At 41.0% G+C, this 16,712-nt stretch overlaps 1 protein-coding gene across 2 annotated transcripts in view; it reads right to left on the bottom strand.

Annotated features, from left to right (window-relative positions):
* LOC307193308 (uncharacterized protein) overlaps positions 1 to 16,712 on the bottom strand; it is a 1,334,119-nt gene that overhangs the window by 1,009,313 nt on the left and 308,094 nt on the right. Inside the window, exons 2-4 of one of the 2 annotated variants that reach the window (XM_079935080.1) lie at positions 10,417 to 10,558; positions 6,640 to 6,692; positions 4,570 to 4,724 (exon numbers count right to left, since the gene is read on the bottom strand). In XM_079935080.1, coding sequence (XP_079791206.1) covers positions 4,594 to 4,724; positions 6,640 to 6,692; positions 10,417 to 10,558 — 326 coding nt within the window. In that variant the 3' untranslated portion in view covers positions 4,570 to 4,593. Of the gene's footprint in view, positions 1 to 4,569; positions 4,725 to 6,639; positions 6,693 to 10,416; positions 10,559 to 16,712 lie in introns of those variants that run through there. The other variant, XM_079935107.1, reaches the window with a different exon arrangement.

The raw sequence follows: 16,712 nt of genomic DNA, 5'->3' as shown, positions 1-16,712 counted from the left end.
GCCAGGCCAGTGCGCAGGCACCCGAGGCCTGCAGGGCCCGCTCCCTTGTAGCTTATTTTATACCTAATAGTTTGTATTTCTTAATCCCCTACACCTATACTGCCCCCCTTCTCCCCTCGCCCCACTGGTAACCACTAGTTTGCTCTCTCTATCTGCGAGTCTGCTTCTTTTACGTTACCTTCACTAGTTTGTGTAATTTTTAGATTCCACATACAAGGGATAGCATACGGTATTTGCCTTTCTCTAATTTCAGAGAATAATGCCCTTCAAGCCCATACATGTTGCTGCAAACCGCAAAAGTTCATTCTCTTTTTATGGCTGAGTAGTATTCCACTGTATATATACCACATCCTGTTTATCCATTCATCTGTCCACGGACGCTTAGGTCGCTTCCATACCTTGGCAATGGTAAATAATGCTGCTATAAGCATTGGGGTGCATGTATCTCTACAAATTAGCTTTTTGTTTTTTCAGATATGTACCCAGGAGTGGAACTTCTGGGTCATACAATAGTTCTATTTTTAGTTTTCTGAGAAACCTCTGTACTGTTTTCCACAAGGGTTGCACCAATTTACATTTCCACCAACAGTGTACGAGGGTTCCCTTGTCTCCACATCCTCGTCAACATTTGTTATTTGTGCTCTTTTTGATGACAGCCATTCTGACAGGTGTGTGAGGATATCTCTTTGTGATTTTGATTTGCATTTCCCTGATGGTTAGCGATTGAGTTATCTTTTCATGTGCCTGTTGGCCATCTGCATTTCCTCTTTGGAAAAAATGTCTATTCAATCTCTCTGCCCATTTTTTAATCCGGTTGTTTGGGGATTTTTGATGTTGAGTTGTATGAGCTGTTTATATATGTTGGCTGTTAACCCCTTATCAGTCATATCATTTGCAAATTTTTCTCCTCTGCAATAGGTCATCTTTCTGTTTTGTCAATGGTTTCCTTTGCTGTGCAAAAGCTTGTAAGTTTAATTAGATCCCATTTGTTTATTCTCTCTTTTATTTCCTTTGCTTTAAGAGACGGATCCAAAAAAATATTGCTGCAATTTATGTCGAAGAGTGTTCTGCCTTTGTTTTCCTCTAGGAATTTTAATCTTGACGCTCCAACATTCCATAATAGAAAAGAGCATTAGCCAACGGATATTTCACCCTATAATGCCCCATCTTTCACCCACTCTCACTTGTTATCACCCATGTCTTCTCTTCTGATACTGTATATTTCAGTGTTGGTGAGCTCAACCTGCTGCTGAAACAGGATGAGGGGGTTAGAAGCAAGAGTGCCCTTCAAAAGGAAATGACAACATCAACCTAAGGAAAGATTAGCATACACTTTGGGTAGTTTTGAGATCCTGAGAGATGTAAGATCAGCTGTGACTGCTCCAAACACCTCAAGAGAACTAAATTGCCCTCTGAATATAAATTCTAAGTGTTATCTACCAAACCAGTGTTTCCCACAATGTGAAGCCAGCCTCGCTGGGAAAACTCTTACATCCTTCCAGGAAGGCTCAAACCGTCCAAGACATATTCTTTTTTTCCTTGGGATTTGCCAAAATCAGACAGTAGGATTCAACAAATATTTCTAAACACTGTACTTAATATATTGTTCCCTGTGAGAATATGTAGTGGAAGTGGTCCAGCAAGTAAGAAAACAGGCTGCCTTCTGTGTGTGATTAGATTAGCCTGCCTGAAGACAGGATTTGCACAGTCTTGTTCTATTTACAAGTTTGTTTGTTTGTTTTAAAGCAAGTGATTCCTTAAATTATTGATTTTATCACTCTGGGCTTGTCTCAAGGATAGCTCAAACCACCCTCACCCTTTATACTTCAAACTATCCCCAAGGCAATTAGTTAAGGACATCAGATCTGTTTTAATAAGAGAAAGAGAAAAAAGTGCAAGTGATCATGAGAAATTTTCCCACAGCAGTAGAGTAACAAATGGGCCCAACTCTCCTGATTCACTGGACAATGGAAATAGAACAAAATCCAAACTTTAATTTCTTCCTTCACCAACGGGAAAGAAATGAACCAAGTTCAAGAAGCCATAAACATTCCCTCAGACACACACGCGCGCATGCGCGCACACACGCACACGCACACGCGCGCACACACACACACACACACACACACGGCAACTTGGCAAATTGGTACTTGGTACTCATCCAAAACAAACCCTTCTTCAAGAATCTTTGCTATTTTTATAGTTGAACTCATGAAAACTCTTTTTCATTCTGGGAGCCCTGGGTAATTCAGTCTGGAATTCTTAAATTTCTACTCTCATACTAGTGCAAGAGGCCAAAGTGCTGAGAGGCAAGAGGAAGGTTACACTTCTAGGACCATGACAGTGAGAAGGAAACTGGGATCAGAAGCAGCCTGCCTTTGGGGGACACTCTGAGCGGCTCAAAGAAGCATTTAAACCCCTACACGAGTCTCTACAAGTCGGCCTGAATCCTGACCCTCTTCCAGGCAGACATCCCTAATCTAAACCTCCTACTTACATGCTCCACCGTCTCAACATTCCAGATGCACGGACACCAAATTCATCACACTAATCTCCCACCCTTCAAACCCTGTCCTGACTCCCCAGAGGACACCTGCTGAACATGAAAACGAGGTTGAGTTTCAAAGCCAAAAACCTACAAAATAAGGAGAAGTCAGATTTTTCAAAGCAGCTGCCGATACGCTTTTTAGTGTTCTTTAAGGTTTTCATAAATGGTGTCAAGTTTTCCCAATGAAAATTTTCCTATCTGCTTCTGGATCCCCAGACATCAGAGGTTGCCAACCATCCACACGGTAGGAAAAGCCTAACCACGTGAGACAGTACAGAGCAGATAAAACATACGTCAAAACACGAAGCAAAAGGTCACTGTTTAGTCTTGATGTTTACATGTCCATATGAGAATTTCCGAATTGGTATTATTGACTCTGTTACTAAGGCCACACTAATCAGTTTATCAAAGATTAAGCCATTCGCCATGTGAGAAGCACAGAGCAACATGACAGAGCCTTGTACAGTACCTGGCACACCCATATCATTGAATTAATCAATCAGCAGTCTTTAACATCTGCTAAACAGTCATCTAGGGGGGAAAAAAAAAGCTCTTTCCCTTCTTGGTCTCCACAAATATTTCTAGATAGCTTTTAGGCTTAAAATACTGTTTCCACGACTGCCCTCTGCTGTACACTTAACATGTAGGTGATTACATATGAATATTAGTAAACAGATAAGCAAAATAAAGACATTTAATTATTCTCAAATCACCTAGAGATAATAACTTTTAAGTTTATGTATAATCTCCCGCACTATTACAATGCCTACCCATTCATGTATGCATGCAAACAAGGTATTTTTTTAAGTAAGATCACAGAAAAATCTACAACATTGTTTAAATGCCTCATTTGGTATTTTACTGTACATGTCTACTATAATTTATTTGACACCCTAATACTGTTCAGATATTTATAACAAGATACATCAAAAAATAAGTTTGCGATAAAGTAGTCTCGTAGTAAAATCTTTTTACACACATTCGATTATACTCTTAGGACAAATCTGCCTAGAAGCTGTACTGCCGGAACTATGAATGTACACATTTTGTGACTTTTGATTTTATATATTGCAAAATAATCTCCAGATAGCATATAAAAAATTTCCCCCCAATAGGAGACTTTCCTGGTGGTCCCATGGTTAGGACTCTGCTCTGCCAATGCCAGGGGCCTGGGTTCGATCCCTGGTTGGGAAACTAGATCCCGCATGCTCCAACTAAGAGTCCACATGCCACAACTAAGACCCTGTGCAACCTAAATAAACAGATAAATGTTGTTTTACAAAATTTCCCCACCAGTATTTTGGGGTTTTCCCAAACCTGTAGTTACACTGGATTTTATAATTATTCTCACACTTAGCCAGTTTTGGTAGTTTTAAAAAAAAAAAAGTGTCCTGTTTTGCTGAATATTGCTTAAAGAGAGGGTGATTGTTCACATATGTGAATATAAATAATATGCATAATATTTCGAAGCATCTCAGTAACATGTTCAAGCAGCTTTGGAGAACTAATAACTATAAGGTACAACATATAATGAAGTCCTAGTGTTCAATGTTTCTTCTTTTTAAAGATGGTGCAAAACTTTTGTAGGAATTTCCTAAAGCTCAACATGTATCAGGATGGTGCAACTCAGAATGAGACATGCACCTTTTTTAAACTACCACCTTCCCTACTGTCAGATACTAAGGAATATCTCCGATGTTCATATCCCCTCTTTATCTCATGGCCCACTTGAGGTTGCTTTAAATTGGCGCACGTGTGCACGCACACACATATATCTACACGTGCGTATGCACGCGTCCATGTATTTGATCTATACCACTGCACGCACACACACACAGATACTAGACCCTTAGTCTGAGTACATCGGCTACTGAGATGCCAGTAGCTGCACCTCCTCTGTCCTCCAAGTACAACAGGCTCGTCCTGGCTCTGCAAGGAGTGGGCACAGTCCCACACAGTCATCATAACTGACATCTGTGGGCACGACGCCGAGGTACACCTCAATCACAGGCGCCTGGCAGAGAATGCTCACTCACGCACCTGCTTCAACTGTGTGAGTTCAGCCTGTGGGTTTTCCTTGATTGATGTTGGTATAACTGCTTCACGGGCTCCGTCGGTGAAGGGAAGTGGGCTCTGCTCGGAGCAGTTGGTGGAGCCTCGCACCTTCCACTTGATGCTACACACGGAATAACAAGTTACAGGGGCGGGTGCGTGTGCCCGCGGGCTCACCACGCCCTCACAGACAGATCGAAAATGCACCCAACCTTAAAATAAAACAGCAAAAACCAGGAAACACGCCAGCGAAGGAAGCATCTGTCTCTTTCACTCAGAACAAACCTCCCCCACTACAAGACTCTTCCATACATACACACACCCCCACCCCCTCCAGCCCCCTCCATCTGAGGACCACTGACTTCACTACCTCTAGGCTTTCTTCTTAGAGACTTTTATCTTTTCTTGATTGAGTAAATTTGTTTCTTGCCCAAACTATAACAGTACTCATGGAATCATTCTGCTCCATAAAAACAGAGGAAAACAATGCCTTATTGAGGAAGCAACACGACTTTCAATGAGGTTCCATCTACCCTAACGCAGACACGGTTTACTAAATCATGTGCCATGTGGGTAGCTTTTCATCTTTTCACATCCATGTCTTATTTCCAAAACAAAACAAACAAACATGAAGTCAGCTAAGGTCAAAACCCAGTTTTGACCCACAACCAAACCCAGCCTGCCGCGCACGTCCCGCTGTAAACAATCTGGTGAGAGCCACTGGCTTCGGTCCCCCTCACACTGTGCTGTCCTTTCAGTTTCTTCTGAGATTTGAGGCAATAACTATAACTTAGAAAAAACGGATAAGAAAAATCCAAGCCAGAAAATACCTGTATATTTTAGCAAAACCATGCAAAAAAAGAAAGATCACCAATGGGATGCCAAAACATTTCTGGCTTTTAAAACCACTCCATACACCCAGCTGGAGGGCCTGTAGCAATTCTAGCAAAAATGTCATAATTGTATTTGGTTGAACTGTGTAAAACTGCCATTTTTGAACAAATGAAATACTGCCAATTTCATATGGATCAACCCAACTATTTCCTTAGATTTAAACATGCCACAGTACTTTCAGGGATTTGGAGAGAATGTCTAAAAAGTGCGGAGAATCTTCATTCTCCAAATCCTCCCACTTTCAGCCACACTCTTCCCTCCTCCTCTCTTCACCTCCTTCCATCCTTGCCTGCACCGCCTCCCTGAACAGCAGTAGATGGAGGCTGGAAGGAGAAGGGGTGCTGAGTAATCACGGAGAACCAGATCTGGTTTGGGCCCAATTTCAAGGTCCAGCGGTAGACCTACATGTCCATTCATGAAGTTTTTAAAAGTTGGGCTCTAAAAATAATGTTTTCTTCTCTCATGCCTTCTATTCAGGGACTTTCTATCCTAATAATGACTTTCACTCATCTAAGGTAGATTTAAGACAACACTTGAAAACATAACTGTTTACGCATACCACATCGTTTGAATTCTGAATTCTGTCAGGAGTGAGCTAAGCACAAATCATTTTTCACCTTTCACATATATTTTCTCCCACTGGTCCCACAACTGCCTCGACACCTTCTAGCCACCCTGCTTTCCTCTATCTAAGAAGCTCTTCACTGGACACAGGAGTTTTCCAGATATCTTCACAAAGTACAATAAGAAATTACTGCACGGGTATCCCTTACCATTTTGAGACAGGAGTACGCATTTAAGTGAAATATCCACATCTAAAGGAAACCCATCTTTGCAGGAAGTAGAAAAATAGGCGGAAAAACCTGTATTTCCTAACTACATATATAATAAGCAGGAAGCCCACCTAGTGTGGCAGCCAGACGTGTGCTGGAACCTTCTGATAATTGTCAAAGGTCAGGGATTAAAGAGAAAAGATGCCAACTGAGTGCAATAATGCTGGAAAAAATCCTTTGAAATTTTAAAGAATCTGTGAGAACATGCTCATACACTGCTGCCTTCAACAGATTACAAGCCCAACAAGAACTACATTCAACTCGCACTTTTAAGAAAATATATTAATTGATATGGTGCTCTCATTTCTGTACCTTTCCTTCCATGAAGATTACGAGTATCTTCAGTCCTCAGGGCTGTCATCAACCTGATTTTGAATGTAATTGGGATGGGGAGACAGAAACTTCAGGAGTTTAGACCAAAATTACCAAGTCATGACTTACTCAAAAGAAAACCAAGGGTCTACCGGATATGAACTAAATTATGAGATTTTTCTCTCTTTAGATAATATCACCCCTAAGAACTCAGTTTCTACAGTATTATTCCCCTAGAGACACTGTAAATTCTATATTGTAAGACAAAAACAGAAATATGGGAAGCCGAGACACAAGCCCCCTGGTTGTCCTGAGTAGTAGATGTGTTTATCTAATTTTATAACATAGTCAATGTGACCCTAAACGATTGGCCTCACGTCACCTATGATCCACAGCAACTGAAAATCACAATGCTGGCTAACGTGTGTAGCACCCTACTAGACATGTATCGATACACAGCTCTTATTTAAGGGTGTTGAATATCCTATCTCACTTCATGTTCTCTCCGGCAACCATGAGGTAAAGAATCTTCTTTCCACTTTATACACGAAGAAACTAAGACTCAGAAAGGTAAGTAACTTAACCAAATTGACAAAGCTGGCAGTGAAGCTCAGAGTCAAACTCAATTCTTCCCCATCCCAAAGCCTCCTGTTCTCTCCTGATCTTCTCCTGCAGAGGCCCATCAAACAGTAAATGCGAGGGTGTTAGGCGAGGACTCCCGTGAGCTGCAAAGCCCCTGCCTTGCCTACTGAAGACAGGTATGGGGCAGTGGTTACTCAGCCTCAGCTGGCATGTACCATGGGAGACTAGAGCTCTGGGGAAGCCAGATTTTTTGGCTTCTTTGGCAAGATTAACCAGATTTTTATGTAATTAAAAACAAAAACAAAAAAAAAAACCCACTGGCAGCTTGTTCTTTAAACACACACACACACTCCCTTGTATGGGCAAATAACATATCTGAGGGCTGGATCTGGCTCCATGGGCCACCAATTTATAATATCTGCCATACCCCACACTGACGCTCATTTATTATATCCATCAGGAGGCCACACAACAGTCTAAGTCCAAAAGTTCCAACAGCGCCTTTATGAATTTATACTAGGGTTCTGTACATTCTGCAAATCAAAACTCCCCTTAAGGGCTTCCCTGGTGGCGCAGTGGTTGAGAGTCCGCCTGCCGATGCAGGGGACGTGGGTTCGTGCCCCGGTCCGGGAAGATCCCACATGCCGTGGAGCGGCTGGGCCCGTGAGCCATGGCCACTGAGCCTGCGCGTCCGGAGCCTGTGCTCCGCAACGGGAGAGGCCACAACAGTGAGAGGCCCGTGTACCGCAAAAAAAAAAGAAGGAAAAAAAAAACTCCCCTTAAAACTACAAATGGTTTCACTGGACTGAAGAGAGGAACAAGCTTTAACAGAAGCATCTATCTCTCTCATGTTCCATACCTGCAAATGAACAAGAAAATACCATCCCAGCCACTAAGCAGGCAAGCCCAAGAGCAGTGACAGCAGCCCCTGGGTTCAACCAGTCTGTGCTTCGCCAGATCTACAAACCAGTGAAAATTTCAAAAAGCACCTACAAAAAGCAGATCACAAAGGCAAAAAAGCACCTGCAGGAACCACTCTCCCTATAACCTTTCTTGTCCCTCTTTCCCCTTCAAGTTTGATGATTTGGCTGTTCTGGAACTCTTCCGAGAGGAGTCAAGACTCACTCTGCCAGCCCCAGCTGTTCAAAGCTCAGCCCAATCTGTTCCATACAGTTGGCTGTATTATCACAATAACGTGGCTACAGTTCACCTTCATTTGCCGCGAAGATCATTAACTATCCCTCAGAGAGATATAGCATTAAGGACAGAGTGAGCCTGAGGCATAATAAATGGAGGTCTCTGGGTAACACAGTTCAAAAAAAAGGTAAGATGATGCCAGCCAGGCCACCTGACAGTTCCTATAGTCAGAGAAAAAGGGAAGAAAACAAGGGCAAGAGGCATGGAAAATAAGAGAAAAAGGAAAAGCAAGAACGTGCCTGGCAAACATGTATGTTCATGTGAAGAGAGAATAAAGAGGAAAAAAATTTTCTGAAATAAAGACAGCAGGACATTTAACGTTAAATCACAGTGGAGACATGACTCTACTTGTCTGGCAGCCCAAACATTCTACTACTAGAGGGAGAAGTGAGTTTGGAAGGAGACTGAGAACAGAGCAAATGAATTACCATCCTGTATGGGAAGGATGCCATATCCTGGACAATTTCAGTACTGTAGGAGACGGTGAATTCAGTGAAACCTGTCTTTAAATCGTGTATCTGACCTCCCATTCCTAAAACTGAATTAGCGTAGAGCGGGCGTGTTTCTTCATTCATTTCACACATTCTGTTAAAGTTTCACGTGAGCCTCATTTGAATCTTGTTCACCAACCACTAAGCTAGCACTACGAACGCACCCAGGGACCAGGGTGTCCCCTTCAGAGGAAGTACCACATGGTATACGAACACCCAGCAGTTCTTTAGTTGATAATGAGAACGTAAGAATCAATACTTGTTCTAAGTGAGCTGCAATTGTTGTATTCATCTAAACCAAATTCCAGTCAACAACGGACAGACACTTGGCAGTGAGGTAGGAATTCTACTGGCAGACCTTATCCGCTAAAGATGTACTTTCTTTAGAACTACACAGGTAATATCAATATATTTAAAAACCAAAAACAATAGCTCTATATTCTCCATCTTCAATATGTTCTTTACCTTCTTTGCCTTAGTAAAAATGTATCCCTAGAGCAGTGTGGTTCCCAACCAGGAGCAATTCTGTCCTCCGCGGTACCTTTCTGGTTGCATACCGGGGGAATGGAGTGCTCCTGGCCGTTAGTGGGTAGAGGCCAGGGGTGCCACTGAATTTTACAATACACAGGCGAAAACCCTACAATACAGAATTATCCAGCTCCAAATGTCAATAGTGTGAACATTAATATCTCTGCCTAAGAGCTGTTTCAGGGATTCAACTCCCCTGTTGATATTTTATATATATATATATGCATGCAGTAGAGCAGGAGTTTCTAAATGACATCTTGCTATCATTAAAATCACTCCTCTCCACATAGTAGTAACATTTAACATAAATGAAAAGGAAGGCAAGGGGCAGAAATTTAAAACTAATTTAGAATCACAATGGAACCCTGGTAAATCCTGGTATAGCACCAAACTTTGCATAAGCCTCCAACCAGTGACCACTATTTTTATTTACTTTTTAACATTTTAGTAATGAATTGTCAAATTGAATTCACCTGGAAGATAACCTCAAAACATAAGGACCCAAACATAGCTAAAAAAATGAGATTTATGTTTTTAAAGAGGAAAAACAGTCTTGGCCACCTCTTGTGGAAACACACGTACACACACCCCACCCACAGACAAACCCACACCCATACATACCCAAACCAGAAGACTCAAAACCAAACTCAAGACCCAAACCAAAAGCTCCCCTCTTGGCTTGGAACAAAAGAACCTCCCCTGAAGGTGGAAAACAGTTGGGATTTAACCCTTTTCTGAAAGAAGAGAAGCCATCCCCCAATCACACCTGGAAACAAATTCATCGTCTTTGACGTATTCATCTGTCCTCCGCCCAAGAGCTCGGCGGAGTCATCCTAACATTTACAGTGCTTAGTAGAAATTAATGCGCTCCGGGGTAATCTGGTGTAAGCTCAGGTCACGTCCCCATCTTGCCAAATACAGAGAACTGCCAAGGATCCCTTCCTGTTGCTTTAGCGCTCGGCCTGACGTGCTTGCTCACCTGGCTGGACCTTCTCCCCGCCGATCCGCAATCACTTCCCTGGGGTTTGGCGTGTGTGTGTGGCTACAGGAAGATCTGACATGCTCGGGCTCTTTGGCTTTTCTGGATCCCTCTTGGCAGCCACACTTGGATTCCACAGCTCCTGGGAAGGAAAAAAAGCAAAAGGGAGGTGTAGTGTTTAACAGGGAGAGCGCTATGACTTCCCAGCCCCAGGAGAACGTGTTCTGCCCTGCCAGGATGGGGAAATCGCTTTTGAAGTGGAGCCCGGGCCTCCCCAGCGCAGACCATCCAGGAGCTATTGTTCGGGTGCAGACTTCCACTCGACATCATAGAGACACAGGGACAAAGGAATTCATTCACTGACTACTGAATGCTCACCATACACAAGGTGCTGGGAGCAGGAAAAATGGACTGGGGAAAGGCATGTGTCCTCAGGGTAGGAGAAAATATTCCAGTGGAAATTTTATTTGAACAGACTTTTTTTGCAAAATGTTCCCTCTTATGCGAATAGAATATGAATTTGATAATTTATGAAGTTGTCCATGTGTAGCTTAAAAGAAAAACATGGATCTCGTTTTGTTACCATCCTAACCACTCCCCGGGTCTAGGCCCCAAAGCTGCTTTTGTAAACCACTGTTGACAGAATCTCTTCTCAAGGTGATAGAGACAACAGTGGGCTATTCGTCTCTGCTTTTAAAAAGGAGAAAAGTTAGGGGCAGGGGGACTGGATCATTTCTACTGGAACCAAGTCAATTAAGGAAATTTTACTCGCCAATGCACTGATACCCACTGGAATGCACTTAAAAACTGAAATCCTATCTAGTTTAATCCCAGAAGCAAAACATGAAGACAACAGCAATATTCAGCAATGGACACTGAAAGTATTTTCAAGTCCGGGCAGAATCCAAAACGTTACTAAATCAGCCAATGATGTTATGTTGAACAGAACTCTCATCCTAAAGGTAATTATATTAAAATTCCTGAAGATTTCTTTCCTTAAAGTGCTTCCCTTTGATCAAAGGGGATTTGGGTGAGAAGGAAGAACGTGTAGAAGGAGCTAGAAGACCAGGAGGAGGGGAGTGGAAAGGCTCCCCCAAACCACATCCAAATCCACGATTCAGTGGTTCATTTTGTAAAATGGCGGATCAGTCATGTACTTTTTTTTACTCCTAAAACTAACTCATTATCCAACACTACGCTGTTTATTAGATTTACTGAATAAATTATAAAAATCACAAAATGAATTATATAACCTCATGTGGGGTTTTATTGCATGCCAAGAATGTATTTTCTCCTCCAGTGAAATTTTCTGGAATAAATGCAAAGTTGCTCACATAACACCTCCAAATCATCTTCAAGTTGCCCTGAATCGGAACAGTGTGAACAGAGTATTCAACTGTACGTGTGTGTGTGTGTGTGTGTACATGCACACATTTATCTTTACCTTACACAATCATGGTTGGGACACCCAGCTAGTTTACTAAGCAAAGTCAGCAGTTGGAATTTTTAAAGCTTCTTAAGTACAGCAGCCAGTGTCAGGGTAATTTTATTTATTTAAGAATATATTTTTTTCTGAATAAATATGGTGGATGCTACATTTTTGTGAGTCCTCTTGGAGAATATAAATAAACTATCGATGGGTACCTGTCAATTACAATCCTCCTCTAGTTTGTGGTATTTGTGATTTATGACAGGAAAATCATTCATTTCCCTAGGGATCATGGAGAAGTCTGCTGAATTTTATATAATGTAATTGAAGAGACAGTAAGTCAAAACATAGAAAACATCCTTCATACTTATCTTAGCCATCTGCAAAGTTTCTTACAGGCACAAACTATTTAACATCATGTCAGGCAGTTTTATGAGTTTCCCAGGAATTGCAAGTTATTTGAACAAGAGCATTTTGCTGTCCCCGTATAAATCAGCAAATCTAAGGTACTCAACAGAGGAAATCTCCCCATCACCATGCCACGCTTATCCAGGATGGCTCACAAAAAAAACAAAAAAGCTGAGAAAAGCAGTGATACAGACACTTCTGATGAAAAAGACATTCTAATGGCATAGCAGAAAAATAGCATTTCCTGAGAAAAATAGGAAAAAGACATAGAAACAAATGGCAGAAAACCTTACATTCCACTGTGTGATAGAGGCAGCTTGTTTTTTTTCCCCTACGCCCCCAGTAGGATTAAAGCCTGATGTGGTAAACACCTGCATCTCATTCAAATCCATCGAGCTAAACAGAAAAAGTAAAAAAAAAAAAAAAAGGCAGGAAAAGAGAAGCAGCCCAATTTTACCTAATGAATAAAGACTGGCTGGGGAGGTCCCTGAATCCTGAGTGCAGGTGGCATTTCCTTCACAGGTAAACTGAGCTGGTTACAATGCTCGGTTTTCTAGCTGTGAGATGATTATGGTGATTCCTGTCCTTCCACTGCTCCGGGCTTTTGAGCATTCCAGCCTCCAACACCCACCCTGCCCACCTTCGCCCACCCAGTCCTAACACTGTTCATAGCTTTGGCTCAAATGTCTGCTGATCACCACCGGGGAACTCACAGAACACAGGACTTCTTTGTCTGCATGATGACTGCTGAGTACAGGACAACTTCTCCCACCAGAATCCAAATGCCTTGAGGACAGATTGAGCACTTTATCTTTTATCCCCAGAATCTAGTAGAGGGTCTGGAATACAGCAGGTGTTCAATAAACATCTGCTGAATAAGTATACCCGTGAACAAAGAAACATGTAATTATCCCAAAGACTAAAAAACGCTGGAATAAAAAGAACCTAGTTCACCTATTTCCACCCTCCAGTCATTACAATTAAAAGAATTCTAAAGACAGAATATTTTAAAATAGAATGGAAAATATATTCCCAAACAGAAAAAGATAAATAATTTCATGTAAAATATAAAAGGATAGTAGACATTACAAATTACAGCTGTGAAACTCTAGTCCTTTGAAACCTATGTAGGATTCCCTTTAGTTCTACCCTTTTATCTTTCCCAAGATTTGTTTTTCCATCATTGAGTGGTTCAGGCTTAAGACCAAACTGACGCAGGGACACTTAACGAGCAAAGACACAAAATCTCCCCGCTCTCTACAAACCTTCAGGATCCCGAGATCCCACCATAACTCCGGATGGGTGCCCAGAGGGCTTTTCCTAACTGTTCCAAATGACTTAATCTTCCCCCATCCTCTAACTACAGCTTGGAGTTACATTTTACAACAACTATGCTAAAAAATGTACACTACTTATAATTAATGAAAAAATATGATAGTCCTGGCAATAAGCAAGCATGAAACCGTTTCCTATGTCCACTGAGGCCAAGTCAGGGCTCTCAGAGAACCACAGCCACTAACTCATCAGGCCAAAAGGTCGCACTGTAGGGTGGCTACGGAGCCAGAGGGCTTGCATTTGAATCCACACTAGCTTTGGGACCTTGGCAAGTTAGGAATCCTATTGTGCCTCGACCTCTTCACCTATAAATGGAAAAACTAATGGTGCCTGCCCCACAGGAGCACTGTGCAGAGCAGAAAACTTAACACAGATAAAGCAAACAGACACATACGTGGCATACAGTAAGCATTCAATAATAGAGCTATTGCTGTACAGTCATCTTCAAATGTTCTCGTCTTGTACACGATTGCTGCCGTAGAACATTCCAGAAGACAAGAAAATGCACTATCTCAGCAAGTCTCTGCTATAAAGTCACTGCCATTTTGAGCATAAGGCACAGACAACAGTATAAAAACCTAATCCTAAAACATTATGTTCCTATACAGCATGAAACCGTTGAAAGTGTTGAAATACAATTATAGTACTGGTTTTACTACAGTCCATATGATTACACAAAAAAACACCTTTTTGAGCTACATACAACATACAACAGAGGGAACATATTGCTTACTAGCAATATGTTTTGAGCCAGGTTACTTGCCTCTCTGACCTGCTTCCTTATTTGCCCAATGAGATTACTCAGTGTCCCCATCATCTTCACGATACTAATGCTTTTGATAAAACCTAAATTACATATATAAGAGCATCTGAAATACAGACGAGCCACGCAGTCGTTACATTTTCATTCCTCCCATTTTCCATCTAAGTCTGTGAACTTGCTGTGATTCACATCAGCTTTCCAAGATTCTTGTTTTTCTCTCTCCCTTACACATTGGATCAGGTCTGAAAGAGGAAAAAAATACTAAAAAAAAGCAAATCAGTTTTTTGTTCCTGAAAAAAACCCAATCAAACATTCCTGATGAATGAGTTCCCTATTTCCTTGAGCTAAGAATATCTGTTGCAGTAAGTATGTGAGAGGGCCAAAAACAAAGGTGAATAGTTACCATAAAACTATTTAAAGAAAGCAGACCATGGAACGCGAATTGTTAATATCAAGTTAGTTGTCAACAGAATGAACAGCGACCTCTTTCCCGTGATTTTGGACTTAGCAGACAAAGGGAAATAAAGGTACAACATGATGCTTATTTTTCACTTTGGAAACAGATGGTGAGCAGTATCTGAAAACAGTGAATTGTATGTCCTTCTAGATATTTCTGCAGGATTAGATACGATCAAAAAAATTAGGATACTGAGCATATAAGCAACCCAATAAAAATCAGCTTTTATGTTCTCTCTCCTCCTCCTAACTGAGCAACATATAAAAAATTGCAGACTGGACATACGCTTCAAAACGATTTGTGTATAGCCTTCTTTATTAACTTTTAAATAGCTTATTTGTGCCCCAAATCTATTATTTAAATTATCTTTGTGGCCAAACTGTTCTGATATCAGAAAAAAGGAAAAGAAGAATTTGCCAACTCAATAGATGACAAGGAAAGGGTGTATTTCCCAAATTCCAAATACCCTATGTGCATACATTCCAGATACAAATTAGCCAGAATAAGTAGTTCAAGAAATAGATCTAAATTTCTGACCCTACATCATACTTACTTACATGGTACCACAGATGAAAGCAGAAGTCTATATTTTTTTTTCTTAGGTTTTAGAAGACTAAGATTCAGAGGGGTGATGTAATTTAATGAAGTTCACACAGCTACTAACTGCAGCAGGAGGACTTGAGCACAGAATTTTCTAAATCCACCATTTTCCCCTCCCCATCAAATTATGCTTCCTCCAAGAATATACATTCACAATGGAGAGCTGTGGAGGCCACTACTGGAAAGGCAGATTGGAGTCAACTAGTGGTGGCCATTGAATGTCTGTCTTTTATTCAGTAGGTGTAAGGAGCCACTGAAACTGTTACAGACAGATAAAATATTTTTTGAAAACAACTGAAACCGTTCTCCCTGTAACAATGCTTTCTGGCCAGATGCTCATCTCTTTGATTACATCATTCAATAAAAGTCTGGGAAACAAGTAACTTTTTCCAACTTTCCGAAGTTTCTAGGATATATCATATTTATCATCATTATCTCTTACATCCAGACCCTCTGTCCAAAGAACACTTTTCTATATTGTGAAAATCCAAGGTCAGCTTTTATGAAATCCACTAAATGCGTAGGAAGAAATGAAATAACCGAGACTAGCCAGCAATATTGAAGGAGAAAGACGAAGCTGGAGGACTAACAATACCCAACTTCAACACTTATTATCAGGCTACAGTAATCAAGACAGCATGGTATTGGCCAAAGAATAGGCAGACAGATCAATGGAACAGAATAGAGAGCCCTGAAATAAACACACAAGGATAGAGTCAACTGACCTCTGACAAAGAGACAAAGTAATACAGCAGAGCAAGAATAGCCTTTTCCATAAATGGTGCTGGAACACCTGGACGTGACATTAAAAAAAAAAAGAGGAATCTAGACACAGACCTACACCCTTCACAAAAATTATCTCAAAATGAATCACAGACATAAAACACTAAACTATACAACTCCTAGAAAACGACGTAGGAGAAAATCGACATGAACTTGCTTTGGCAGTGATTTTTTAGACACAACACCAAAGGCTTAATCCATGAAAAATAACTGACAAGTTGGACTTCATTATAATTAAAAATGTCTGCTCTGCAAAAGACACTGTCAAGAGAATGAGAAGAAAAGCCACAGAATGGGAGAAAATATTTGCAAAAGATGTACCTCATAAAGGACTTCGTACATCCAAAATACAGAAAGAGTTTTTAAAATTCAACAAAAAGAAAACAACCCAATTAAAAAATGAGCCAAAGACCTTAACAGACACCTCAGCAAAGAAGATACACAAATGGCAAATAAGCATGCGATCAGATTATCCTCATCATACGTTGTTAGAGAAATGCAAAGTAAAGTAACAATGAGAT

The sequence above is a fragment of the Stenella coeruleoalba genome (assembly GCF_951394435.1).
Source record: "Stenella coeruleoalba genome assembly, chromosome: 10".
Lineage (NCBI taxonomy): Eukaryota > Metazoa > Chordata > Mammalia > Artiodactyla > Delphinidae > Stenella > Stenella coeruleoalba.
Note: the sequence above shows the minus strand (reverse complement) of the source record. Positions and strands in the feature narration are given on the sequence as shown.